Raw genomic sequence first — 27,774 nt, forward strand, 5'->3', positions numbered from 1 at the left:
AAGGATTCATGACGTGACGTCGGAAATGTCAACTGGCCAGGAGAAAGAAAACACTTCACAAAATCATATTTGAGGAAGGAAGAGTGTGGATTTGCAGTTTAAACCTCAACCTGAGTTCACAGGTACAGGTAAGAAATGTGGACACAAATTATTATTGACTTTTATGTCTGGAAAAAATGCCATTAATGGTAAAATGTATCAAAAACATAATTTGATTAGATCGACTTTCATCCCTTAGGTTTGCGTACTAGAGCAAACCTAAGGTTTCTCAAACTAGAGCACAGAAAGACCCGGTAACCTTTTCACTCATTTTGCAAGAAGATTGTATGCGAGAACAATGTTTGATTAGCTGTTCGGCACAACTCTCCTGATGTCTCTTCCACCCTGTATCCGATTGCTCTGATGTAGGTCAGTGTAGCAGAGAAAAGCATCACCAGGTTATCCATTAATTCAAGTGTCAGCACACTCCCATTCTGCGAGAGGGAGGTAAAACCACTAAATCACCCTGGCAAGTGTTTTCACCAAACTTCCTGCTGGTTGGATGTCTCAAAAAGAACAGAGTCTGCATATCTGACTCAGAGACGGGAGGGTCGCACAGAGGATGAAAGAGGAGTGCTGAACAATCGGGAGTGTAATTCATCCAAAATACGGAGCAGGAGGAGAATTCTGGACTAACCACAAAATATATGCAATTTAATCAGACTGCATGCTACAATTCCATTAGGTGTATTTTTGTAACACAACTGGAATTGCACTGAATCTTTTTTGCAGCTGAGGATGGGAAAAGACGCTGGGCCGGAGGAGAGACCCAAGTGGGACAACAAGGCTCAGTATCTGCTGACATGTATTGGCTTTGCAGTGGGAATCGGAAATGTGTGGCGATTCCCTTACCTCTGCCAAATCTACGGAGGAGGTGAGATGCTGCCCTTTTGCTCACTTTACACCATCGCTCCTACTGTAAGAGTATCTGTACGAGTCCTGTTTAATCATCCGGTGTAGAGATGCTTTAATCGGTTTGCATTTCCATTTTGTTTCAGTTTAATTAGGTATTAACGAACAAGTCGGGTCAGTCCCTGAACATGTCTGGAAATGAATAACTTTATGTATACCTGATTAACCATGGGAATCATTACATACTGTTTGTGAGGAATATATCCACCTTTGTTTGCTTCCTCATACTTACCCAGAGAGATACGCCGAGTCCTCATGCCACAGAGTTCTATAGGAGCCTGCTCTGGGTCGGGTTGTGTAAACAGCCAGTCCAGAAAATGTGTGTGGGCTCTATCACCTTCACATATTGACTTCCCAAAAGGCTGTTTCTCAAATCTGCTGAGCGTCTGTTTAACTTTGGCTTAGTCTGTTTAATTGAGTCACGTTTTTCTATTGTTAATCACCCCTCAGATTTGTTTTGTTTGGAGCTCATACGGTGAAGCAGCGAGGTGACACGAGAAGTTAATAATTTTTTTAAAATCTTGTAAATATAGTGTTTTTTTCCTTTTAAAAAAAGTCAGCCCGATTCCCAGCAAGCCAGTGTGTTTTCATTAGTAGAGCTTTGCACTGTAATCATAATAATGCCTAACTGTAAGATAAATATTTACTTCATGTCTTCAGGTGCATTCCTCATCCCTTACCTGATAGCGCTGGTGTTTGAGGGCCTCCCCCTGCTCTTCCTTGAGCTGGCTGTAGGACAGAGGCTCCGGAAGGGCAGCGTGGGTGTCTGGAAGACCATCAATCCCGTAATCGGTGGAGTAGGTGGGTAACCCAAAAAGTAATAGTAAATGTTTTTATGTACTCTACAGTTATACTATTCGAGTGTGTTGCTTTATTTTAACGACATATTAGTTAATCTAAGATTTTTAGTTGTTTTTCAACCCTTTAGAGTCAACTGTATCATATCAGATAAAGTAGAAAGTAAAATAGAATAACCAAAAAATAAATAAATGTTTCTTTTGTTGAAATTGACACCGGTCAAAGATTCTTCATTCTTAAATTTAAAAAATAAAATTAATACCTGAAAAAAAATCTTTCTTATGTGCAGGTATCGGCTGTTTGATTGTATCGTTTCTGGTGGCCGTTTTCTACAACACCATTCTGGCCTGGGTGCTGTGGTACTTCTTCCACTCTTTTCAGGAACCCCTGCCGTGGAGCACCTGCCCACTAAATGAAAGCCGTATAGGTGAGACAGGAGCACACCTCGGTATTATTCTTGCTTGATAAATTTATGGCCGTACGCCGTGATTCTGCTGCTGCTTCACTGTTTGCAGATTTAATAACAAAGATACCCATACGGTAAAAAATATATATATATATTTTAAAATACATTTTAAAATATATTTATATATTTTGAAATGTATTTTAGCACATATTTTTTGGAATTTTTTGTATATTTTGAAATATATTTCAAAATATATTCATAATATATTTTGAAATGTGTTTTAACGCAGGTATTTTTTGGTCATTTTTCTATATTTTGAAATATATTTCAAAATATATTTCAAAATACAATTTAAACTTCATCATCATCCAAAAATATATAAATTTAACCCTTCATATATTTCTAAGAAAACACATTCACATGTAACAGCTGAAAGAAATCTTTATTTGATGTCTAAAACATACATATAGCATATCAATCAAGCAAGGAATATTCATTTTACAATTTTATTCTCATTACATACTTAAACATTCTAAAAGAAACACACACACACATACATATATATACACACATATACATATATATATGTATACACATATATATACATATACATATATATGTATATATATGTGTGTGTATATATATATATATATATATATATATATATATATATATATATATATATATATAAGTCGGAACCCCGACTTACGAAATTAATTCGTTCCCAAGGGTCTTTCGCAAGTTGAAGCACCAATCGCGCCTGTTGAGTGAGGCGATGCTGAACGATAGGCTATAGGCTAATTGCTAACTAGAACAACAATACCGAACAGCGAAGCGCAATTACGAAAGCCAAGGGGTTGTCACATGATTCGGAAGGCATTGTGGGCTTAGGCAATCAGAGCCAGCAGATTTTGTTACACGGGCATTTTGCCATAACATGGGCAGAAATATTGCCGTTCAGTGCCTTCGTAACTTGAATTTTTTGTTAAACGGGGTATTCGTAAGCCGGGGTTCCACTGTAGATATATATATATGTATGTGTATATGTGTGTGTGATTGTATGAACGTAAGTCAACATACTTAGTAGGTCTTAAAAAAATGCACACGTTATTGGTCCTAAGGCCACAAAACGGTCCCGCCCCAAACAGTGCTATAAAAATATTATTTATTCATATTTCTTTCCACTTTAAATTGGTCAGTCTTTTAAAACTACTTCTCTCTGAAATATTCATATAAAGTTTTAATTATATTTTCGTTCTTTTAACCCTTTAAATCCCAGTTTAATTACATGAGCGCACTGTTTTTTTAGCCCCAAAAAACAAAAAAATTTAATATTTTCCAAAAAATACATTTGAAGTAATATTTGATTGTTATTATAATTAGGCCTTTGGATGGTCCAAAGATTACCACTGACATTCATTTTGATACATTACTATTTTTTGGCAGAAGCACACTAACTGTCATATAGTGCCATATCAGGTTTATCATGTTTTGCTTACACTAAATGCTTATTACCTCGTTTTGTTCTAAAATAAAATTAAAAAATTCTCTAAATAACAATACAAGATCACTTTGAACCAGAAAAACATTTATTTTACAAGGATGAACATGAACATTTATGTTGCTGGTAATCGGGAAAGTTGTGCGTCTGCCGGTGTTCCAGATCTACTGGCGTTGGTCGAACAGATGTGTGGCAGACTTGCGTTTCAGAAGCTGCTACCGACAAACCAGCAAAAAAACGCCAAATGTGTCACCTGTGACACTTGTGAGGTTATCTCGAACACACTCCGTCAGTCTTGATGCTGTTGAACAACAAAATGTTTAAAAATGTGGCGAGTTTACCTGGTGATATCCTCATGCGCGACGCGATCGCGAAAACAGCAAACAATTAACACCACACCGATGTTGTTCACAGGACAGCAAGAGTAAATGATCGGGAGACTCTTGTCGTCGTTATCGTTCCCCTCGCACGTTTTATTTCTCCGGTTTCAGCGTTTTTGCTTCACAACTACAGCGCGCAGTTTACTTTGTGTGCACTAACATGGACTCGAGTCACCCAGCGCCACCTCTGGCCAAGTGCCACAGCCTACAGCCAGATCAACTTGTGACACACATCTGCAGCATGTTTGAATTCGTTTCATGCACAACACATTTGTACCTTTCAATTGTCTCTGTTTGTGCGTCATGCAAATAAACCTTTGAAATGAATGAAATGACACTAATAATTCACTAGTGTTGTAACATCACATGTTGTTAGTGTAGTCTGTGTCTTTTCTCTGCGAACAAACATTTTAGACTTGGTTGTTATATACAGTCTGTATAAGTGTGGTTAATCTAATGAACATTTGTAAGGAGATGGCAGTTACTGTGAATTCACAGCAGTTACACAGAGCCAGTGAGAGTGAGTGGATTTAAGAAAGTCAGTGACTCAGGTGTGGCGATTGGTTTGTCATCTGTTTGTCAGACTGGAGGAGACGTAGAAATCTTTTGTTTTAAATCTTAGTTAGGAAGATTCCTGTTGTAAAACAAGCATTTTGTGTGAGAAATGCAAGAAGGACATCTGCAGAAAGCACACAGTTACATTCTGTCCATCATGTGGACAAAATCGAAAATGTTGAGCATTGAAAAACTGAGTACGTTGGGCAAGTTCAAAAGAAATGTATTTGTAAGAACGAAAAACCAAATTGTTCCTAAAAATAGTTATGGAAAGTCTAACTGTTGCATGTCTGTGTTCTACATGTTGATCTGATGGGAAATAAAGTTGCTATTGTTTTATTGCAGTTTCTTGACAATTCTGAGTGGATTTACACAGTACGGGTCAAAATGACCCGCAACAAAATCAATGTCACTTTTTTGTTTTTCAACATATTACAAGGGTTAATTTCCAAAACTTGCATGTGATCTTCAATTTGTAGCAGATCCACTATCACATAGCAGCTGGAGCAGTCTCCAATGGAGGTCAGTCCACTGCTGCCACCTGTGGCCAAATACCACAGCCTACTACTAGATTAACTTGTGACACATCTGCACCTGCTGCTATGATCACATTGAGTAGAGGCTGAGTGGCTGCACTTACCCCTGGTACATTCAGATCTACCCACAAACATGTTGACAGATGCAATCCCAGCAATGTGGATTGTCAACACTAAAAACAATCAGTAAGCGAAGACAACAGGGATCAATTTTTTCTGTTTATTTAGCAACCACAACATTTGTAGTCGCCTTCTGCAGAGGGGAAGTCCACACACACTGTGTGGTACCACTTTCCGCAGAAGGTGCATTCAATCTGCAAGAAAAATTAGATTGTCAGAGCCATTCATCTGAAGTCAGGCTCTTGAGTAAAGCAACTAAACATGTTACAGTGTGCAGATAGTGCATATTTCTGTGCAACAGTCTTATCTGTGTATCACTTGATGTTTCCATGCGTCCTTTAGGTGCTCTAGTGTCTTTAAAGTGCAAAGGCATGCAGGTCACCTGAACTATAATTCCACTGTCGGTGCATCAAAGTGACATGTCACCCAGTGATGTTGAAGTAACCAAGTAAAGGTGCTTCCATCTGAGGTATTGATTTTGTTATCTTACCCATGCTAACGACATGTGATGTTACAACACTGGTGAAATATTAGTGTGTCTATATTTGTTCACAACATATTTCTCATGGGCAAAAGTATTGATATCGTGATGAACAAGGGTGGTGATTATTATGACTTTGTGTATATAATTTGGAATTTTGTACAAATGTAGGCCAATAGGAAATATATGATATCATTTCGTTCTTTTCAAATGTTTATTTGCATGACGCACAGACAGAGACAATTGAAAGGTACAAATGTGTTGTGCATGAAACAAATTCAAACATGCTGCAGATGTGTGTCACAAGTTGATCTGGCTGTAGGCCGTGGCACTTGGCCAGAGGTGGCGCTGGTTGACTCGAGTCTAGTGATGGGATTTCCGGCTCTTTTTAGAGATCCGGCTCTTTCGGTTCGGCTCACTAAAAAGAGCCGGCTCTTTCGGCTCCGAACCGGCTCTTCAGGTTGTTTTGTTGCTTTAATTAATTTATTATTAACAATAATATAAAATTATGCACAAAAGGAATTACTAACGTAAAAAAAGTGGTTTTATTTATATATGTTTATATATAAATATATGCGGTGGCCCCTAGAGACAAAACACGTACAAACTCCAAAACACATTTCTAGCATGAACTGAACTTCCAAAGCAGAGCTACTAGATCACTTAAATTACACAATTGAAAGCATGTGTGTATTGTTTGTGTATTTATACACAGGCACTCATATATATTCAAATAATTTAAAAAAAAAAGTTAATTTACCTGTTACTACCACAAACCAGATCTGGTTGTTGGTACTTGCTGGCTTGTGTAGCCACTAGGTAACAAAAGCTCAACACTGCGCCCTAGCATCCTGGAGAACTTCTGTTGTCTTTTGTACGTGTTTTGAGTTTTTACGTGCTTCGGAGTTTTTACGTGCTTCGGAGTTTGTACGTGTTTTTACGTGCTTCGGAGTTTGTACGTGTCTTTACGTGCTTCGGAGTTTGTACGTGATTTGAAGTTTGTATGTGCTTTGTCTCGAGGGGCCACCGTAAATATACTTTTATTTATTCACTCCACATAAAATGTAATAAATAAATCATATAATACAAAAATCAACTATTCACATTTCAAATTTTAACTATTTAAATTTTCAGCTTTTTCCTTTTACAAATTTAAAGTGAAACAACACAAAACACTGCAAACCACAACACAATTAAATATAAATTAAAATATGAAAACAAAAAGAACATGCATATTCTCTGTCATATGGGCCCGCATGAATAAACTTTCTGAATCCTTCATCATCTGCAACCGAAAATAGTTGTGGATGATTACTATACCTTTCTAATGTGACGTTGTTGTCCCTGGCTCTCTTTCTCTCTCTCTCTCCCTCTGTCTCTGTTCCTGTGCAACTGAGTGTAACTACCGCCCCTCCCCCCTCTTCCCAGCGTAAAGCACAAGGCTCGCGTGTGGAGTGAAGCGGAAAAAAGTGCGAGAGAGAGGGTGAGAGAAAGAAAAAAAAAAAAAAACCCACGTGACGGCTCGCGATAAGGAGCCGGCTCGCGTCGTTCACGTCAAAGAACCGGCTCTAAGAGCCATTTCGTTCGCGAACGACCCATCACTACTCGAGTCCATGTTAGTGCACAAAGTAAACTGCTCGCTTTAGTTGTGAAGCAAAAACGCTGAAACCGGAGAAATAAAACGTGCGAGGGGAATGATAACGACGACAAGAGTCTCCCGATCGTTTACTCTTGCTGTCTTGTGAACAACATCAGCGTGGTGTTAATTGTTTGTTGTTTTCGCGATCGCGTCGCGCATGAGGATATCACCAGGTAAACTCGAAACATTTGTAAACATTTTGTTGTTCAATGGCATCAAGACTGACGGAGTGTGTTTGGGATAACCTTACAAGTGTCACAGATGACACATTTGGCGTTTTTTTGCTGGTTTGTCGGTAGCAGCTCCTGAAACGCAAGACTGCCACACATCTGTTCGACCAACGCCAGTTGATCTAAACGCCAGTAGATCTGGACCGGCCACCCGCCTTTTGGCTCCTTGTCGCCACTCCACGAAATAAAGGTCTGTTTCCTCCATGCCGGCTAATTATTCATCCTCATTAAAATCTCGTATATGTTCAGTTGGCAGAATTAAGAATTTTACATCTTCCAACCACTTAATTAACGCGAACATAATCGGCTTGTTTCTTCCCGTCTCCTGTATCCGTTCCTCTCACTGTCGAAATTCGCGCCTCAGAGACGTCGTTATTTTTCAAAAGAAAGAAAGAAAGAAAGAGCAACAACTACTAAACAGGATTTTTGCACGTTCATTGCACATTTGTGGGAATGTTTAAATATTTACTTTTTATTAATTACTTTTCATTTTATCTTTATTTTTAAAATCACCATGGCAATGCGCATGCGCATACTCTCCTGCACGCAACGGGCTTTGTAGTTGACGTAACGCTGCAATGCATTGTGGAAGCGCAGCACCATATTGGCAGGCCACGAATCAAAACAAACACACTCTTTGTGTTGGTGTGTTTGTTCAATTCTGAACAGTAGCTCAAAAGAAAAAGGACGGTATAGAGACAGATTGTGTCCATATGCAAAGAGACGGTACTTGCAAAAAAAATAGCGTGCATTGGAAATGTGGACCCGTATGAAATCCGGCAGTGGAGTAGAAACCCTGAAGACCAAACCGCTATTGACTTAGCCTGATATATTCTCGTAGCTTGTCTGTGAAGTCAGCGCATACACGGCGCACCAATTTCGCCATTATAAATCTCTGGAGGCTCACATCCAATTCACCAAGGACTGGGTAAAATTGTGAGTACGCCGTCATTCAAACAAAGGTAAGTCAGCTTGAGTACTGCGAGTAAAATGCGTTTGATTTCCCTCCGAACATTCAGGTTAGTGCAAGCATAAATTCATTCATGAGGGGGAAATTACAGTGAGAACATGTGGAGGCTCTGTTAGATGGATAACATAGTGAGTTCAGTGAACTGATATGACATTGTCCTGAAGGATTTAGTTATTCTCTATGGTTAAAGAAATTGCACTAATTAATTCATATTTATTATAAATAATCCTAATTACACTTAAAGTCGAACTTTATGCTTTCTCACTCTTGAAAGTGATTACATCCTTGCATTAAATACTTAAGTTTTTTGCTGATAGGTTTCTAAAAAGAAACATGCAGATTTAAAACATAACATGCGGCTTTCTATAGATAGATACATAAAAACACTTTATTTGTTACATTTATGATTAATGTATTTGAACATAGATACAACACATTTGTGTCGGCCTTGGCTTATTAAAGTTCGTGTCTTGAACTTTGTGTGTGTTTCAGGTACTGCACTCTCAAAGACTGAATCAACCAGAATTGCAGCCATGGGTCATTGTGAGCATCACAGGGAAGGTTGAAGCCGCCCACTGCAGCTGTATGGCCGGAGTCGTGGAGACCTGCACCCATGTCCCTGCTCTTCTGTTTAAAGTAGAAGGAACAGTGAGGATCTGTGGCACAAGGACTATTACAGATGAACCTGCATACTGGGTTTTGCTGGGTAATATGACCAAGATACAGCCAGAGGTTGACCATAAGATAGACTTCTTCTCTTAAGCTGCCCAAAAAAAGGCTCTCAATCAAAACATAAACAGACCATCTGTAGTGACAGGGAAAAGAAGCCGTCCTCAAAACAGAAAAATAAATAATAATAATAATAATAAATAATATCACCTACTACTAGCATTCTGTAATTTACTGTCTCTTTTGAAAATGTATCACTACATATACAGCACAAGACTTAAGAGTATTTAACGAGTATTTTCCCCTGGTTTTACTACCACACTGGGGTACATGTTCAACAAAACGCAGCAAACCTTTGTCATCTTATCCAGGAGGGTCACCTTTTCACCCTCACATGGAAGAAGTAATCTGATTGGCATGGTGGAATGTAGCATGTAGTTTGAAGCAGGGATTTCGTAGTGCCCCATGTGTAGTGTTGGAACCCAGTCAGGATTTGTGTCATTCATTTCATAGGCTGGTTTGCCTGCATTAATGCCAAATAATTAGCAACTCTATAAATAAAAGTAGTTCTGCATGTTTGTTCTAATTTGCTATGACCTCAGAGCACATTGAAAATAAAAAGAGTAATATGAACTTATTTAGAACTTACCAGAATGAAAATACTGAAGCACACCAACAGATATCTGTGGCTGGTAGAGAATGAATATCAGCTCGTCTCACAGCTGCTATCCAGACTAGACGCCTTCTTTTGGTAACATCCAACACCTCATGATGCTTCCAGGTGAGGAAACAATGAAAAGAGCCCGTTTTCAAGCTTATTCCTTTGCCAGTAGTGCAATCTAACATTACAACCGACCACACAGCAAGCATTTCTTTGACCTGCTAATATGGCGCCTCAACCAAAAATCCTGGCTACGCCCCATCCAGTAAGATCACGCTCCAGAGCCCTACTAACATACGAATCTAGAAAGAAGACGCTGCATTTTTAACTGAGGGAGATGGAGAATGAGCCTATTTCCAGTGGAGTGTGTTCCTTTAAGTACTATATTGTATATATTGTCAAAAACTAAAGTGTACATAGCAGTTGTTGTATCTTGTTTACTGTATCAGTGACAGATAATTTCAAAGTCAAGTGAACGCAACATTATAGTGAGATATTGTGTAATGTGAAATACTGTAAGCAAATGAATAAACAACCTAATTCTTGCTAAACCTTTGACTCTGTTTTGTTTGAATCCAACTGTTTTTTGCAGATGTAAATAAAACATGTTACTTTTAGTATTATTATTATCAGCATTATTGCACTAAATACATTTTAAATAAAGGATACTTTGATATACATTCTACTGTAAGGTTGGAAATGTATTTTCTTCACCCTGAAATATCTTTTGAAATGTATTTTGGTTTGAAAAAAATATATTTTCAATTTTAAAAATATATATTTTTTGAGCATCACAAATACAACATATATTTACCATATATTTAAAATATATTTTGGCCAGGAAAAATGTATTTTTTACTGTATTGGTAAAGTTAAGGATTATCAGTAAAGATTCATAGCTGCCTGCCAGGCTCTTGGTAGCATTTCAAGAGAGATTCAGTAAAAAAAAACAAACTGCTGGACTGCTTTATGGCACAAAGGGAACATTGCACCACAACATAAAATAAAAAAGACAATGATTTTTTTTAAAGATGGATGCAACTAAGACATGAGATGAACAAGTAAATAGCAATGATGATACAGTGTTGGGACTGTTGACGCTCTGCTGAATTTGTAAGTTTGCACACTTTTAAACAAATGAACAGTATTTGTGGTAGTTTCATTTTAGTGGAGAGACAGAATACCAAACACACCTAAACATGATTTAGTACTCGGGGGAGAAACCCTTGTTGGCAGTCACAGCGGTGAGACGTTTCCTGTAGTTGGTCACCAGGTTTGCAAAATTCTCAGGAGGATTTTAGTTCACGTCTATTTACAGAAACTCTCCAAATCTTTTAGGTTTCGTGGCTGCTGCTTGGCAACTCAAAGTTTCACTCCACATATTTTCTATAGGACTGAGGTCTGAAGACTAGCAAGACCACTCCATGACCTTAATGTGCTTCTTCTTTAGCCACTGTTTTGTTGCCATAGAGATCTGTTTTGGGTCATTGTCACATTGGAAGACCGATTTGTGACCAACGTTCAGTGTTGCGGCGGCGGGTTTCTCATCCAAGATATTTCAGTACGTGGGCCCATACATTGGCACCCTTTACAGAAAAATAGTCCCAAAGCATAATGCTTCCAACTCCATGCTTGAGACAATTGTAATTTTATATTTGTTCTATTTACAAATAGTCGCACCAGCAGTTGTTATCTTCTCACCAACCTTCTTGTCGATGGTGCTTTGGCTCATTCCAGCCTTATGCAGGTCTACAAAATCTTTTGCGTATGTGTGTCCATATAGACTATAATTTGGAGTGTAAGAAAAGCACTCCGGTAAATTACTTCTGGTACCGTGAAACCCTCAACATCACACCTGACATCGAGATCAGCGGCTCCGTGGAGTGGCGGATGGTGATCTGTCTAGCCAGCGCCTGGTGCATCGTCTACATCTGCTTCATCAAAGGCATCGACTCTGTGGGAAAGGTCAGTGTAACTACCAAAAACATTTAATATTTAATGATAGGTTGCATAACACTGGACGCCTAACCCTGTGCTATCACTGTATGTGGGTTCTCTCTTACAAAACTGTTCTCCCAAGTCATTACATCTATCATTTCCCCCCAGAAAACACGTTATTTTAATGTCTGTGAAGGTTCTCAGTCATCCAGGTCATTGTAGTCAAAGGAGCTTGCAAAGAAAAGCGTCTGACTTCTCTGTTATTTTAATGTTTTTATATATTTTCAGGCTGTGTATGTGACATCTACCTTCCCTTACCTGGTGCTGACTATTTTCCTGATCCGTGCCCTCACTCTGCCTGGAGCTACTGATGGACTGTTGTACCTCTTCACCCCTGATGTGAGTTGGAGTGAAATTTTTAATCTTTTGTCCCACAAACAGCTGATTTCCTAATCAGATGTTATGCTCGTAACAGTGGCAAACCCTGATGAACCCACGGGTGTGGTTGGACGCCGCCACGCAGATCTTCTTCTCTCTTTCTGTGGCGTTTGGAGGTCTCATATCTTTTTCCAGTTACAATGAAGAGAAGTAAGGACATACACTTCTTAACCTCCCCTGGTGAACACGGGGTGATTAGTAAGCTCGTCTTTCTCTCGCTCTTTGTGTTGGTAGAAACAACTGCGAGAGAGACGCTGTTCTTGTGGGAGTGATAAACAGTGCCACATCTCTCTACGCCTCCATTCCGGTTTTCTCCATCCTGGGGTTTAAAGCCACCACCGCCTTTAACGCCTGTAAAGACGAGTACGTAAGCATGCCTATTTTAGGTGGAGTTTTGCAACTATGTCTTTGCCTGATCCTGAGTACTTACTCTTCAAATCTTATCTGCAGGAACATCCTGTCTCTGACCAATTACTTTGAGTTCTCAGACCAGAACATAACCCTGCAGAACTACGATTACTGGTATGAATATCTAAATACGACATATCCAGAGAAATTCCAGAGTCTGTCCCTGAGAGAGTGTGATCTACAAAAATTACTTAAGCAGGTACTCACTCCATCTTATAGTCATTCTTCTATCTTCGAGCCCCTCCATCCACAAACACTGGTCATTTTCAGACATTGCCATTTCAAGTATCCTCATTAGCTTCTTGTTTTTTATCTTCAGAGTGTTTCAGGTACTGGCCTGGCTTTTATTGTGTTCACTGAAGCGGTGATATCGATGCCGGGCTCGCAGGTATGGGCCGTACTGTTCTTTGTCATGCTCTTTAGTTTAGGTCTCTCCTCCATGTTTGGTAACATGGAGGGTGTCCTCGCGCCCCTCAATGAACTCAAACTATTGCCCAGGTGGATGCCCAAGGAACTCTCATCAGGTACTTGCACATCAGCTTGTGCTTTTTAAGTTAAAAACAATTTCCTTTGAATTCCCTCTTTTAAACTTTCACCTTTTTCACTTCTGCAGCGATCATCTGTTTGATAGCCTTCTTGGTGGCACTCCTCTTCACCTTGAGCTCAGGCAACTACTGGGTGGAGGTGTTTAATGGTTACGTGGGATCTGTACCTCTGCTCATCATTGCTTTATTTGAGATTATTGGAGTTATTTACTTCCGTGGAATGAAAACGTAACTTTTTCTCCTCTTCTTCCTGAACATAACACTGTAAACTTCATTAACAATCATAATTCATATCCGTTTTACGTCTCCTCTGCCAGTTTCAGTGACGACATCTATATCATGACTGGGAGGAGGCCAAACATCTTTTGGAAGGCGTGCTGGATGGTGATCAGTCCTTTACTGCTCCTGGTGGTGTTTGTTGCCTATGTGGTTGTCCAGGCACAGACACGTCCCACCTATCAAGCATGGAACCCAGATTATGTAAGCCAAGAATTGAACAATGAATCTACTCATAATTCAAGATTTTACTAGGTGCAGTTTGTTCGGTCCTCTATTTATCTTCAGAACTGCTCTAATTTTCCATGGCGTAGATTTAATAGGACGCTCAAAACGTTCTTTAGAGATTTTAAGTTCATGCTGACATGACGGCATCGCACAATTGCTGCAGATTTGCTTTTCTGTTCCATGACATCCCAAAGGTACATTGCTGGATTGAGATCTTTTAATTGTGGAGACAATTTGAGTACAGTGAACTCATTGTTATGATCAATAAACCACTTTGAAATGATCTGAGCTGTGAGTCATAGCGAGTTATCCTGAAGGAAGATGCTACTAAAAATCAAACTGACTTCTGAAATGAATCCAGCAGCCAGACTTTTACCTGAGAAGCGACTATCTGTAATGTCTGTTAACAAACAAGCAAGAGTTTAAAAATGTCTATCAAAACCTACATTTTAACAAATATGTCGATTAATAAATATAGACCGGCGGGATAAAATGACAGCTCAGTCTTTTATGGGATTTTATGAGCCTGAAATATCTCTTGATTGGTTTCGATAACCTTAAGTTAGCCAAGCCCTAAAGCACTAAAACAGCAACCACTGACCAAAGTGCTGGACACAGCAATAAAAAATAGAATTTAAATAAATAAAGTAAATCAATATAAAAAATTTATTGAATTAGTCAAGCTAAGCTAATTGCTTGCTTGCTGGTAGTTGCTCTCTATTTAACCCGAAGAAAGAAAATTAGCGCATTTTACCAATTTTAAACCATATTTAATAATTAAATAAATAAATGTCTTTCATTGTTTCCACCTCTATCTTTCTTTTCAGGAAAAATTCCCTGAAACTGAAGAGAAGCTTTATCCAGACTGGGTCTTTGCCATAATCATCCTCCTCTGTGTGGTGCCTGTGATTTCCATTCCTCTGGTGGCCCTCTACCAGCTGCTTCGTGGCAGATTCAGAAAGTCCTCGGTTGGGATGGAGTTAAACCCCTACGACAACGACGCCTTCGTGACTGACACACAGGAACAGAAGACTCAAAGGGCTTAAGGACTGTGGAGAGTAAAAATGCTGCCATACAGCAAAAATCCAGATGTTTATCACTGCTTTTCATCAAAATTCACTAGAATTTCATACAGATTCTGATGTTTACTTGACATATGAAACATTACATTACTTCCCTTGAAAATAAAACAGGATTTATTTAACAGTGACATTCTTAATTTTCATTTTACATATTTTTACATCATATCATATATCCAATATAATAATAATATATATCCATTACACATCTTTCTTTGACTCCAAATATACGAATCTGCACAGTTGAACATAGTAAAAATAAAAAAATAATAATAAAAAAGAACACAGAACCCTTCAGGTTTCTTAATTTCTGAACAACTTTAGCATTATCTAAAGAACTGAGCATATGTGATGTAACACAAAAGTAAAAAAAAAAAAAAAAAAATCCTTTGGCGAATGGCTCACAACTTCTGTGACGCATGTCCTCACATGCTCTTTATGGAAAACTACTGCAAGGTGTAAATCAAAGTCCACAAAGACACACACAGCTATGGGATGAGACCTGCTCTATTACAGTAGATGCATGACTTTCAATTACCGATCTTGACAGGTTGCTGTTGTTTGATTGTGTGCGTTTATGACTGAGGTTTAGCACTTAAGTGTTTTGCAGCACACGACTAAGTACTGTTTTTTTCCAGACAATCTAGATCCGAAAGATATCATGTATTGGTTTGGGTTTTTTTTGGTGATATATATTGTTAAAACACTTACAACTTAAGAATTAAACAAAGCAAAAGAGAAAAAAAAGGCTTTTAATATGTTTTTAACAAAAAAGGGGAGGGAATCTAGATTAAATAAATCCATACCTTTAATCTCCGAGTATTGTTCTGCGGTCATGTTGGAAACTGGGACTAGGAATAGTAATTTACGTCTGAATGGCCAAGAAGTCGACTGGAGTCCTGGGGTTAGTGGCCTGCCGCACCCTGGCCAGCCTCAGGTCCCCCAGACGCCGCTCCAGACTGCGCTTTCCTGTAAAAAGATCAAGATAAGATGATAAGATGCTTTTTATTTCCTTCTTTGGTGACAAACTGTAAAATCAAATGACAGGTGCCAATAAACTGCAGATTATACATGTAAAATGATACGTGTATATTGGTTAAATTAGGTGCACCTCTTACAAAGAATCAGCCTTCCTGGAAAACTACAGGAAGGACAGCCTTTCGTAATAAAATCGAAAAGCTTCATTTTTCCAAACTGTAGTACTTTTATTTTGTTTTTAATTATTCTAGCCTAATTAAGCATCCACACACACATACACACAGGCAGCGGTTATTTTATCCTGCTGTAGTCCTCAAAGGTTCACCACAGCAAACAGATCTGCATGTTTGATATGGGACTTTACACCAGATGCCCTTCTGGATGCCCCTCCTAGAAGTGCACAAACTCGTGACCCCTTCAGGTTGTCTCTTCGTGTCTCCTCCTTTTGCACGTAGGGAGGAAACACAAAGAGACTCCTACTGTATGCACATGCACTTTTTTGGATGTTATTTGTGACTCTGCAGCAAATTATTTTTGATATCCAAATACAACTTAATATGTGAGCAGAACAAGAGTCTGCAACTGACAAAAGTGTCAGCGGTGTTGGGGATCTTTAAAATTGCTGGGCTCATGAAAAAAAAGAAATGTACAGCCAGATTTTATCCACAATGAAAGATCATCTGGAAAGCATCCAATTGGCTTCAGCCTCATTTTTCAGCAACAAAATGATCCGAGACAGACTGCTAATGCAGTAAAAGCAAGGGATAGAAAAAAATAAACAAAAAACACACAGTGCAGCACTATCAGTCTTGGATTGGCCTCCCCAGAGCCCAGACCTCAAAGAGAAACAGCCTGTGACAGAGCTGTGAATGTGCTTCAAGAAGCCTGGAGAACTATTCCTGAAGCCTCCTTAAAGAAATTACAAGAAAACGTAAAAGAAAAAGGTAATCATACCAAATTCCAACTGTTTTAGAATTGCACTTTGTTTTGTCTTGTATTTCTGCACACGTTTTAATTCATCACTGTGCCCATTTCCCATTTTAACAACAAAATCTAAAGGAAAACCGAGATGCTCAGACTTCTGCAGGGTACTTTGCGTAACATTTTAATTGCATTTTTTGGAAGAAGAATCTGAACATCACTTTTGAGACTACATACGTTTGTGCAGGTGTGCGAGCAGATCTTTATAGAGAAGACGGTGTTGTGACAGCACCAGCAAGAAGCACAGACAGAAAAGCAGCTCCACTGCTTCGTACTGCACAATCCCCGTCTGGGCCTTATCACCTAAAATCAGTCCTAGAGAGGCAAAGAGAGAAGAAATTAAGTTATTAATGTGTTTGCTCAGGTGGCTGAAGGAAAATGGGTTGAATTTTACATCACAGCTCAGTAATACTGCAGCAATTGTGGGTTACAATCCAGTACTATGCAGTAAATAGTTTAACTTATCCTATAATATCACATGTTAATGAAATTAACATATGATAAGTTATTCAAGTTATTCAGCGTTTACTCATTTTAGTAATACTATAGCAACCTGCTAAAATAAATGGTTATATCAATGCAGTACGTATGCTGACAACAACAGGATACTAAAGGCTCATATTGTGATATTACAGGATACCATCAGCCTAATATCCTCAAAATCACATTGAAACTGTTTAAACTATCATCCCCAGCAATTTGTGCGCTATAAATAATGTTTATATTTATTTAAACATTCTGACAGGGGATTTCTTAAAATCACCCCGCAATTCTTCAGCTGAGACACTTGAGTTAGAAAACACACACACACTGCAGTTGTCTTTACTCGCGAGGACAAGTGACAGAGCGCTCCTACACGTAAGAGACACTCACGGACCTGTGGTCTGTCACCGTCTGCTTTCTTTATTTATACAACAGGAATTAAAACATTCGTTCAGTGACATAAGCATGTGCATATGTGATTGTGTGTGTGTATGTGGGTGTGTGTGTGTGTGGGTGTAAGGTCAGAACTGCTTGTTCAACTTCTTACTATCGCTTGTGGGAAGATTCAGATACAAATATCAGAACACGTTTCATAAAGAACAATCAGTTCTGAGCAATGAAAAGATCATCATGTAGCATTCTATCACAAATAAACTGATATCATTAAAAGCTTATGCTGACTAAACAAATACAATTTTCTATTGACACATTCAAAAGTCTTAGGGTTAATTAAGTGCACACAACACTGCTGCAAACTAGGAATTTACTATGTGATTTAGTCTAATGTTTAACTTTCCAGGCTGAATGAGGTTAGAAATCTCCTGATTCTCCTAAACGTACCATGAATACACAGAATGAACTATAACGGAAAACAAACGCAAATTATTACCATACATCCTGAACACATGCCAAAATAACTGACAGCAGTAGAAGAACTTCTTCTACTTCTAGAACATCAGAAAATATCTGGCTGTGCAAAAGTCTTGAGCCACCCTTCATATTTTTCTTAGCTGGACATTTTAAGCAGTCTTGAGCAGCAGTTCTCTGGGCTTTATGAAGATCTTTTAAAGTTTTTCTTTGGACATCATCTGCTTTTTCACTCATTTTCACTTCAGTCCTGACCATTTTCACAGGACTGTTTCTTTGTTAAGCCACTTGACACTGGCCTGAATCGTTCAACATAAAAAGGGCAGCTAGCCCAAATGCCAAATTACACAAGAACTCAACTGTAAATTAACGGAAACAGGTTTTCCAGAGTGATTAATCCAAATTTGCAATTTGCTGTTCAAATTATTGAAGCATTGTGGGAGCACCTTGATAGAAAGTATACTTCAGTTACTGGAATTCCCACTGCCTGATCCGACGAAGCCTTGAACCATGTTAACCATTTCCCACACAGTCACACCTGACACCACTATATTCCTCGCTCCTTTAACCTGTTTGCACAAGAACAATTAGCACCCCTGCGGAGTGTGGTCTCTGCAGGGTTGCTAATAAAACTCACATAACTCACAGGAGCACATTAACTTGGCTCTGCTGTTATTTGCCAACATCAAGTTTGGAGAGGAGTAAGTTTAACTGCTGTAACTGATCCTGAGTCTGCCGTTTCATGTAAAGAAATACATTTTTGTATTCTCTCCTGTTTTCATCTGCTCGTTTAATTGGGAGCACTGACATCTCAGGGTGTTAGCGACACAATTATCACACTCTCACTGAGCTTTGACAAGCGACATCACTCGAAAAGGGCGCCCCCTGCTGGCCATGAGCCTGATGCCACTTCTGTTTGCTGTTCGATTAAACAAATCTATAGTATGGTAAACAGGACATCACAGCAGTACTCTGAGTGCATCTCTACCTCTAAAATCCAGCTTGTGTGGCTGCTATCTTAAGGAAATATTAAATCTATAAGGAAAATGAGAGGGAAGCATCCCTGTCACCAAAATGGATCAAACCATAAAATTCCCAGACTGAAGAGCAACCGAGTAAAACTTGAGGAGCAAAAAAGGTACAAAGTAAAATGTGCTAAGGTCCAAAACATTAAGCACATCATAGCTGGATTTTTTGCCCTGGTTGTCAGTCTTCTTATACCTGAGCATCTTGTTTTTTTCCCAACTACCCACATTACTCTTTAAAACTGCAGGATCTTACTTCACAATACAGAGATGCTATTACTTGATTTGAACGTGTTTATATCAAACTACTGCCCACTATTGCCAATCAGCAACAAAGTGCTTCTGTGAAATGCAAAAGTTGCCTTTGTTGCTGCGTCTGATGAGCTTGTTGCAGTACTGGGCCATCTCCCATATTAGCTGCAGAAAGAAGACGGGGTTCTTGGAAACGGTCTGACCAAAGGGCAAACTTTGGGCACAGACGTGAAATCTGAAGAGGAAAAAAAAAAAAAACAGGAAGACTCACACAAAAATTGTAAATGAGGACTGGTTCAGTTAGACATTTACATTTAGAGATTAACAACGGGACAATTATTTCTAAGCTTGGTGCAGGTACTGATTAATATAGAGATTAATATAAACCCAGATTTTTACCCAACTGGAAGCGATTCATGTTGAAGGTTCCCAGTTTGTGTTTATTATCCATGTATTTTGATATTACAGGTGGGTAAATGCACCAATCTGACACTGACAACAGTACCTGTACGCATGCAGCAGCACCATCTTGTACATGTTCCTGTAGACCGCTTCAAGAGAATTCGTCTGAGAAGAAAAATTTATAAATTAATGTAATGGAAAGCAAGTAGTTTACTAACATACTGATATAAGATTTCTTCATTGACTGCTCAGGTCGGATTTTCCTGTTAGTCAAAACAGAAAGCAGCTCCAAACCCTGCTGCTCCCTCTGCCATGTTTTACAGCTGGGAATTGAGTTTTGATTGCTTTATGGTCACTTTGGTTTTTCCTCAAAAGTAAAATTGTATAAAAAGATGGACATCGCCTCAGTGATATTGGTTTTAGGCTGTGCATTTTGAAGGCCCAGTATTAGAGCTTTGACCAGTGCCGTCCTGTTCTGAGCCAAGTGTGACCAAATTTGAGTAAGAGGGAAGGAAAAAAACACAAAAAAACACAAAAAACAAACAAACATGGCAGCGCAGCTTAGCTTGACAAAATTACATTCGAACAAACCACAAGTCTTCTGGAACAATGTGCTTTAGACAGATGAGACCAAACTGGAGATTATTTTGAAAAGAAATAATCTCCAATTTGTTTGATAAAAACAGCACATCAGCACAAACACCTCATGCCAAGGGTCAAACACCTTGCAGTCATTGAGACGATAAACTCCCGTGTATTACAAAGTACGCTAGGATCAAATGTGAGGGCATCTGCCTGAAAGCCAAAGCTTGGCTTAAACTGAGCCATGAAACAAGACAATGATCTCCAGGATGCCAGCTAATGTGCAACAGAATGGTCCAGTCGAACATCCAAGTCTTAAAAAAAATGCTTTCTACCCTTTCATATCTGTGCAACACTTCTTCTGACATCCTGCAAAGTTGCCAGGTCAATAAGATTGCTCTCACCAGCTAGTCTTTCTTTCCAGTAGCAGACTTCGTGAGCAACCAGGCTTTTATTTTCAGTCAAAGCTGTACTACTCAAACTCTGAATATCATGTCATTAGTTTGAACACCTAAACCTGGCAGTATTACAACCTGTCAAATGTATCTAATAAGTACATGAAAAGTTCAACTAATTCTTTGCCATTAGTATAATTACTGCATTTGTAGAAATTACTTTTTTAAAATCACCAGTCGGTCATTTTATTGGATATTTTATTCAAGGACTCATTTACCTTGATTGATATCTTTCTAGCTTGTACTTTAACTTTTGACACAGACATTGGACATAGCATGTTGGTGATGCTTCAGTGTCTGTATAACATTAACATATACATTTCGTAGAAAGAATATATAGTTTAAAAATAGCTGATCAAAATATCTTAAGAAAGATGAGAAATGAGTCCAAGTTTCTCTTAACAACATGTTTTGATCTGTGCACTCAGCTTTTGCCAAACTGCACCTTCCCATAATCGTCCACAATCATCAGATTTAAAAGGATGTGTCCATGTTTAACAGTTACAGCATTCTGAAAGGTCTTAAAAATATTTTTGTTCCCAACCTTCAGGTCAAAGAACAGGGCATGACACTTGAGCCTGAGGATAGCCATTAGTTTCCTTTTCATCTGCTGTCCTGCAGAGTGGGATGAACCCAGAGTAAGGCTGTAGCGCAGAGACAGTCCAGCATAGCTGTGAAACAAGAAAAAAAGCAAGAAAATTTAAAAACAACAAAACATTCAGAACTACAGAGAGATTTTTGTTTGACCAGAGGATCATTCATCTATGCCAGAATTGGCTCACGTTTATGAGTAGGAACAAAGTTCAGCCATAAACTATAAAGCCTTGACAACAGGCCTAAGGAGACACCACAATATAACACAATAACTGTGCAGTATAATTACAGCTGGAATGGACCTTTCACCTGGAATAGTCTTTATAGACGTCCAGTGTGTGGGTGTCCAGCAGCAGTCCACACCAGGGGAAGAGGCAGCGAGGGGGCAGCATGCGAATGTCGGGACAGGAGGCCGCGCTTCCCGATACCTGAAAGTTCAAAACCACCTTCTGCGGGTTGACCGCCAGACCATACTGTGGCACTCCGGCCAGCAAGATCCTACACACAAAGAGCAAGCGGAATTATAAATGCACTAAAATAAGTAGCTTTGCATGATTTGCAGTTTAAAAAAATAAATAAATACATGTAAAAACTCTCCATTTCTCTTATACTGAGACTTTGTGCAGCTCACCAGGTCATCCACTGTCTCAAGCAAGCTGTTCAGAATAACTCTATATGTGGATGCATTTATTTGGGGTTCTACAGAAAACTGCAAATCCCATTCCAGTCCCCTACTCCAAAATATCTTGTGCATTTCCAGTAACACAGAATATTTAAAACTGAACTGAAAGTAATACTTGAGAAAAGCTTGTGCTTCATGTTGGTCTGGTGTAATCAGAAGGAAGTCATCCACCAGTCTCATCAAACACCTGCAGGACACAAGGAGAGCAAAATAACAGCCACAGTGGACCAAATCAAGAGCTACAGCACAGAAAGAGTGCCCTCTTCTGCCCATGATGGGTAATATGTATACAAGCTGGAGCTGACTGAAATACAGCGAGGTCTGATGTACCCTTTGTGTCCAGGAATATCTTTAAACAGGAGATTCTCCATGTGGCCGTAGCAAAGGCAGCAGAGCAAACTAGACACAACTGATCCCTGAGGAATCCCCCGGAACTGACGGTACGTCCTGAAACATAAAGGGACAAAATAGACGTAACTGCCTTGATGACATCAAAATGTTTTAGAAAACGGTGTTCGAGAATCTTACTTTTTCCCATACTGAACAACACTCCCAGTTAGCATTTGGGTAAAGAACTGCAATGCCTCTCTGCCATGAAGATCTGAGCAAAAGTGCTGCAGCAAGGAAAAGTAATGCGTTCAGGACTTAAGCACACAATTTGCCCAGCCACAGCAAACCACACGATGAAGCCAGAGTTACCTGTTCAACCAGGATGGCTTGATGAACTATGCCTTTTCTCTGCAATGCCGTCAAAAAGCCCTTCATGTTGGTGGACCCTATGTTATCCTCCGGGAAATCTGCCTGTGTTAACCAAAACAAAAACAAAAAACTTTCACTCATAAATAATGTTTATATATGGTGGTTTTCACAGATTCTTCAGATGTTTTTAAATTGAGTTTAACTTAGTTTAATGGCCATGTCTGCCAAAGGGTTCAGCTACGTGCTTGTTGACCTGTGCACTTAGATCAGGGTCTGGCACACATTCATTTCCATCGGTTAAAATTAATTGCCCGCTGCTGATCTAGATGGTTGTGCTGGGTCATAATGTCAGTATAGCTGGAGTGACTTGGTTTAACCAGACATCTAACTATATTTATGATAGGGAACAGGCATACATACACTAACTCCTCCTAGATGCACGGATCAATCTGGATGAAACTCATTATATAAACTGGGTAAGGTCGCAAGATTATCAACATCTACATCGCTTATAACACTCTAATCCTTACAAATTACATATAATATGTCTAGTAGCTGATCTACAGCAACATTAAATGTATGCTGCAGGCATGTTGTTGTTCATAAATACATTTTGTTAAATCATTTTAGTACAGTGGCACTTTGAGAGTCACTGGACTGTGTTGTCAAGCATAACTGTGCCTGTGTTCATCTAACGGTGACACTGACAGTAAGTTACAGCATCTAATAATCAGTCCGACTGACTAGTTTATATAGTGAATATGTAGTTTGTACAGAAGAAGAAAAATATGTTTTTTTTTATTGATTTGATTGGTGCTTATGAGCAGCCCTTTTTGCAGTCACACTGTACTTAGTGATATAATAAAAAGAAAGAATAACATGTAAATTAAAATGTATGTGTTTTAATCCAGCAGGTATAACACTAGTTTAAGTAATGTGATGTTAACTAATATTACCATAAATGTCATTTTTGGACTAATTAATACTATGTATGCTCTCAGATAAGCATGTTTGCAGATTGGATGGCTACCTGTCTGACAAAGGCCTTTTTCAGGCCTTCGTGTGAGTCTGCCCAGATCTTGGCATAGCGGCGGATGGTAAAGAGTTCATCGTGGACAGGTGACAGGGCTTGGCCAATCACCTCTATGAGTTTGTCATGCGGCAAACTCTCATAGGCTCCACTCACGTCCATCTTAAACAAAGAGGAAAAAGCTAAATTATACATTACCTATACAATATGTCCATATTAGTGTGCTGAAATTTACAGCTGTATTATCCTTAAAATAAATTGAAAGTTCTCTGCCAAACTATTAAATGTAACAACTCACCTTAACAAAATAGAGGAGTTGTGGTTTTTCTTTCTGCGCTGGTGCCAAAGAGCACAAAACTTTGTGGATGTCAGTCATCCCCCACACTGTGGATCCCAGTAGTGATGGAGTGGCACGCACACAGGCCTGCAGCATATCCAGCAAGTCCCTGACACGACCTCGGTAGAGCTGTAGGGCGGACCAAAGAAAAGTTGAAAAACCAGCCCATGGACACAGGATGTAATAACAGACAAGTCTGAGCTAACTGTTGGTGCGTACCCTTGTTTTGGCATCTGCTCCTATGACTCGTGTGATGGGCCTCATGCCATCAGTCTTGGGAATGAAGCGAAGGCGGGAGATGACGGTGCCTTTGGGCAGGGATGCCACCTGAGCTGGAGTCAGCTCCTCCATCTGGCCTTTGGAAAGGTGACCTCTACATGAAAAGAAAATTTTGTTCCTTTTTTTGGACGTATGCCTCATGTCTGTATGTATGCTGGCTACTGTAGGAATGTTGTGTGAGTGTACCTGAAGGCCAAGTCTTGCAGTTTGGTCCAGACTTCCTGCCTGTAGAATCTGATGGCGTTCTTCTGCCCAATACTCTCTGTTGCATAGAAACAGGCTCTCACAAGGCCTGTAACATATCCATCCAGAAGCCAAGCCAAGAACTGACCCAGGACCTGTGTCCGATACGCAAGCTCGCTGGGTGGAAAACGGCCTGCAGATGAGTTACGTTGGTTAGGTCGGGCATGAAACACGAAGCCATGAAAAAAAAAAAAAAAGACCATTGGTGCTAACCTCACCTGTTTTACTCCTCTTCAACCAATCACAGTCATTCACCTTTATCTTCCACATCAGTTCAGCCAGTGAGAGCCTCTCAAACTTGCCACTTTGCAAGAAAGTCCTGACCCTGGCAAAGAAATGCAGCCGGTTTTGATCAGAGCCCCACAGTTCTTGTGGGATCACAGAAGAGAGGCATTCCCGGACAAACAGGTAAACCCTGTGCGGTGCACAGTGCTGAGGTAAGAGTGAGTTTAGTTCTCCCTGTCCTGCATTGCTCTCCTCCATTGATGGACATAACCTCTGTAGTATTCTGGTATAGGGACATCTCCTGTGTTGTTGTAAGAGCTGCCTAAACAGGGGGACCATGCCAAAGAACCGCTGGGGGAGTTTTTTAGGCTTCCTCTCTACTCCATTCAAATGCGCTAGTCCCTCGAAGAAGACTATTCTTACCAGATCTTGTCCTTGAAGCCTTCTGGATCCATGAGCAGTCTTCTTCCTCCTGTTAAGAAGAAAGCCACGCATGCCCCTGCCCCCATACAGGAATCCCAGGGTACGGATAAAACATTGCGAGGGTGGTAAAGGGGGGAAAATCCCTGTTCTCCAACTAGGACCACCCTCCAAGGGAAGTACAAATGTTGGCATTTCAACAGGCTGTTTGAAAGCTGTAGGTGGTGCTGATTCCACAGCCACGGCCTGTCCTTCCTTTTCAGAGCCAACTTGTTGGATCGCCTGTTGATGTTCTATAGATGCTACTCGCCTCCTCTTTCTTGAACAAACTGCCACCTCCTCCTCTTCTCCAGTTTCCCGTTTTCTTTTCCCTTTTGTCCCTCCTTTATTCCTTCTTTTCATCTTCTTGCTTGCAGGAGTCACAACTGTGCGTTTCTGTTTAAAAATCACTGACCCTCGACAACTCTCAGTCATGGTACGATTATGTTTCCTGACTCGCGGCTGGAGAAAAAACCCACTAGAGGCCGTGGTCATGGACACCCTGTCATAGACTGGAGGGCCGCACACCTGGAAAGCACACGAAGGAGGAACTGCCACAAACACAGAGCAGCTCTCCAGAAGATACTGCGTGATGTCTGTGCCCAGACGCATTGTGACTTTTTTCCACAGGTCACTGCCGTGGATGTAGGCAGCACTCTGTGTTACATCGCCTTGGAATTTGAGGAAGTCTGCATCCCGATCCTCCTGAGCCAGCGTCTGAAAATTATACCCATGTGCCAAGACATTCCTTTTTCTTTTTCTTTTTAGAGTGTTGAGAACAAACGCCAGTAGTTCAGGCAGACTGCAGATCTGTGGAAAGTATGAATACATAAGAAGAGGCCATCTGCCATTAAGCTGTTAAATCTTGACAAAGGCAAAACTTCAGACTCTCTTATAAACCTGTCAGCTTACTGATGTGTGGATCTATACCACAAGTCTCATTTAAATATAATATAACTCTTTGCTATGTTAGCCCAGAGACTGCTACAAAACAATACTCTGAGTTCTTTATTCTTCTATGTGATTAAAATTACTTCAAAGTTACCACTTCCCTTACTAACTAAAACCAGAGCCATTAAATCAAAGAGTCATGGCACTCGAAAGATCCTGAAATGAAATATTCCACGTATAACGTATAACAGTGAAAACCCTTTCAGAGTATTATTCTGGGGCCCGCCCCGTGTCCTAGTGTAGAGCCGGGCGAATATATCGGGCGATATTAACTATCTGTCATTATAACTGGATACATTTAAACATGTCTAATAAAGGAGAAATGGGGGGTGTGCGCCCCAGAAGAAAAAAGAGGACCTTGCTGAAGCTGAAATATCCTCCAGCAGCGCACATTTTTCTCCCAGCTTAGTTTCAATGAGAAAAAAATATATAGGAGTGTAACATGGTTTCCTGGCTTTAACATTATAACAGCATGGCAGGCAGAGTTAGCTACACCGCTTCAAACGTCCACAGAGGAGGGAGTGCGTGTCAACTCCTCAGGGCTAACATGGGAAATGTACATGTATATTTTTCAATAAGGGGAAACGTTACCTGTTTGCAGCTCGCTACCTGCTGTAGCTCCTTGTCAAAGCACACAAAAACACTCCTAACGAACGATTTGAAACGGTTTGTATCTGTCTGCTCAATGAGAGCTGCTTTCTGTCCCTCTCTGAACACGATGTTGTCCGAAAACTCCTCCAGTGTATGCGTGTGCCGGTACAATAACCGAAGGATATCCAGCACACCGGACATATCAGTCGCAGACATACCGACTGTGTTCGGAGCACTTGGACAGAGGTTAGCTACTTTACACTGGGATTTAGCTATGTTTCACGTTTTAAGGGCCCGCGTCATGCTTAGCCTATGGGAAAGCGGTTTATTGGAGCTGGCCAATCAAAAGTTCTCATACTAAAGGGGGAAATTTACTGTTGACCAATGACAAAAAGGTAAAGGCTTGTTGTCTTTTGGCACGAGTGTAGTGAAAAAGTGACAGTATCACGTGCTATGAGAACTGCTCACCAGAGATCATTCCTTCTGTCACGAGCATTATATGGGCACCACAGGCGGTTAAAGCGACGTTTGTTTATGACCTTAAAATAACATTTTAATTAAAAAAAAACGCAAACAGAAGCCTTCAGAAGAACAACAACGATAAAGTTTTCTACCTGGTGTGCCTCTGCCAAAGTCCACTCAAATGCCAAGAAACACAATAAGCACACGGGTGGTGTTTACCTTCATAATGTCCAGTTTGTAACAGTATATTTTAGTAAGGATAACAATACATTAGTTTTCTCAGTATTCGTGTCTGGTGTGCGTGCTTTGACGTAAAAATAGTGTCATTGTTCCTATTTGCTATGGCTGGTGCTCTAGGTAGCCATCGAAATTACTTGCAGCTGCACCG

The 27,774-nt window shown here is 39.8% G+C and overlaps 2 protein-coding genes across 5 annotated transcripts; one reads left to right on the plus strand and one right to left on the minus strand.

The window, feature by feature from the left end:
- Nucleotides 1–19: 19 nt before the first annotated feature.
- Nucleotides 20–14,776, plus strand: LOC146493545 (sodium-dependent neutral amino acid transporter B(0)AT3-like). The gene is made up of 13 exons (XM_085147520.1): nucleotides 20–128; nucleotides 772–913; nucleotides 1,612–1,752; nucleotides 2,039–2,176; nucleotides 11,681–11,862; nucleotides 12,124–12,234; nucleotides 12,311–12,423; nucleotides 12,508–12,636; nucleotides 12,724–12,880; nucleotides 13,001–13,205; nucleotides 13,295–13,454; nucleotides 13,544–13,706; nucleotides 14,558–14,776. The coding sequence occupies exons 2-13, from the start codon at nucleotides 778–780 to the stop codon at nucleotides 14,774–14,776; spliced, it is 1,854 nt and encodes a 617-aa protein (XP_085003646.1). The 5' UTR covers nucleotides 20–128; nucleotides 772–777.
- Nucleotides 7,219–27,752, minus strand: tert (telomerase reverse transcriptase). Of its 4 annotated transcripts, XR_014871757.1 has the most exons (17): nucleotides 26,925–27,339; nucleotides 24,917–26,192; nucleotides 24,642–24,831; nucleotides 24,396–24,549; nucleotides 24,138–24,305; nucleotides 23,840–24,001; nucleotides 22,810–22,911; nucleotides 22,639–22,724; nucleotides 22,441–22,557; nucleotides 22,226–22,297; nucleotides 21,738–21,926; nucleotides 21,379–21,505; nucleotides 19,901–19,962; nucleotides 19,506–19,630; nucleotides 16,946–17,083; nucleotides 15,616–15,778; nucleotides 7,219–14,797 (listed from the first exon to the last, which is right to left on the minus strand). XR_014871757.1 is itself a non-coding variant. In XM_085147515.1 (16 exons), exons 1-16 carry the CDS (start codon nucleotides 27,609–27,611, stop codon nucleotides 15,675–15,677), a joined length of 3,078 nt encoding a protein of 1,025 aa, XP_085003641.1. In that variant the 5' UTR covers nucleotides 27,612–27,752; the 3' UTR covers nucleotides 7,219–15,674. The 4 variants fall into 4 exon arrangements, 3 of the variants coding, with proteins under 3 accessions (XP_085003641.1, XP_085003642.1, XP_085003640.1); XM_085147515.1 differs by lacking the exon at nucleotides 26,925–27,339 and adding an exon at nucleotides 27,606–27,752 and having other exon boundaries at nucleotides 7,219–15,778; XM_085147516.1 differs by lacking the exon at nucleotides 26,925–27,339 and adding an exon at nucleotides 27,539–27,752 and having other exon boundaries at nucleotides 7,219–15,778.
- Between the last annotated feature and the right edge of the window lie 22 nt (nucleotides 27,753–27,774).

This window comes from Neolamprologus multifasciatus, chromosome 22, assembly GCF_963576455.1.
Source record: "Neolamprologus multifasciatus chromosome 22, fNeoMul1.2, whole genome shotgun sequence".
In the NCBI taxonomy this organism is placed as follows: domain Eukaryota; kingdom Metazoa; phylum Chordata; class Actinopteri; order Cichliformes; family Cichlidae; genus Neolamprologus; species Neolamprologus multifasciatus.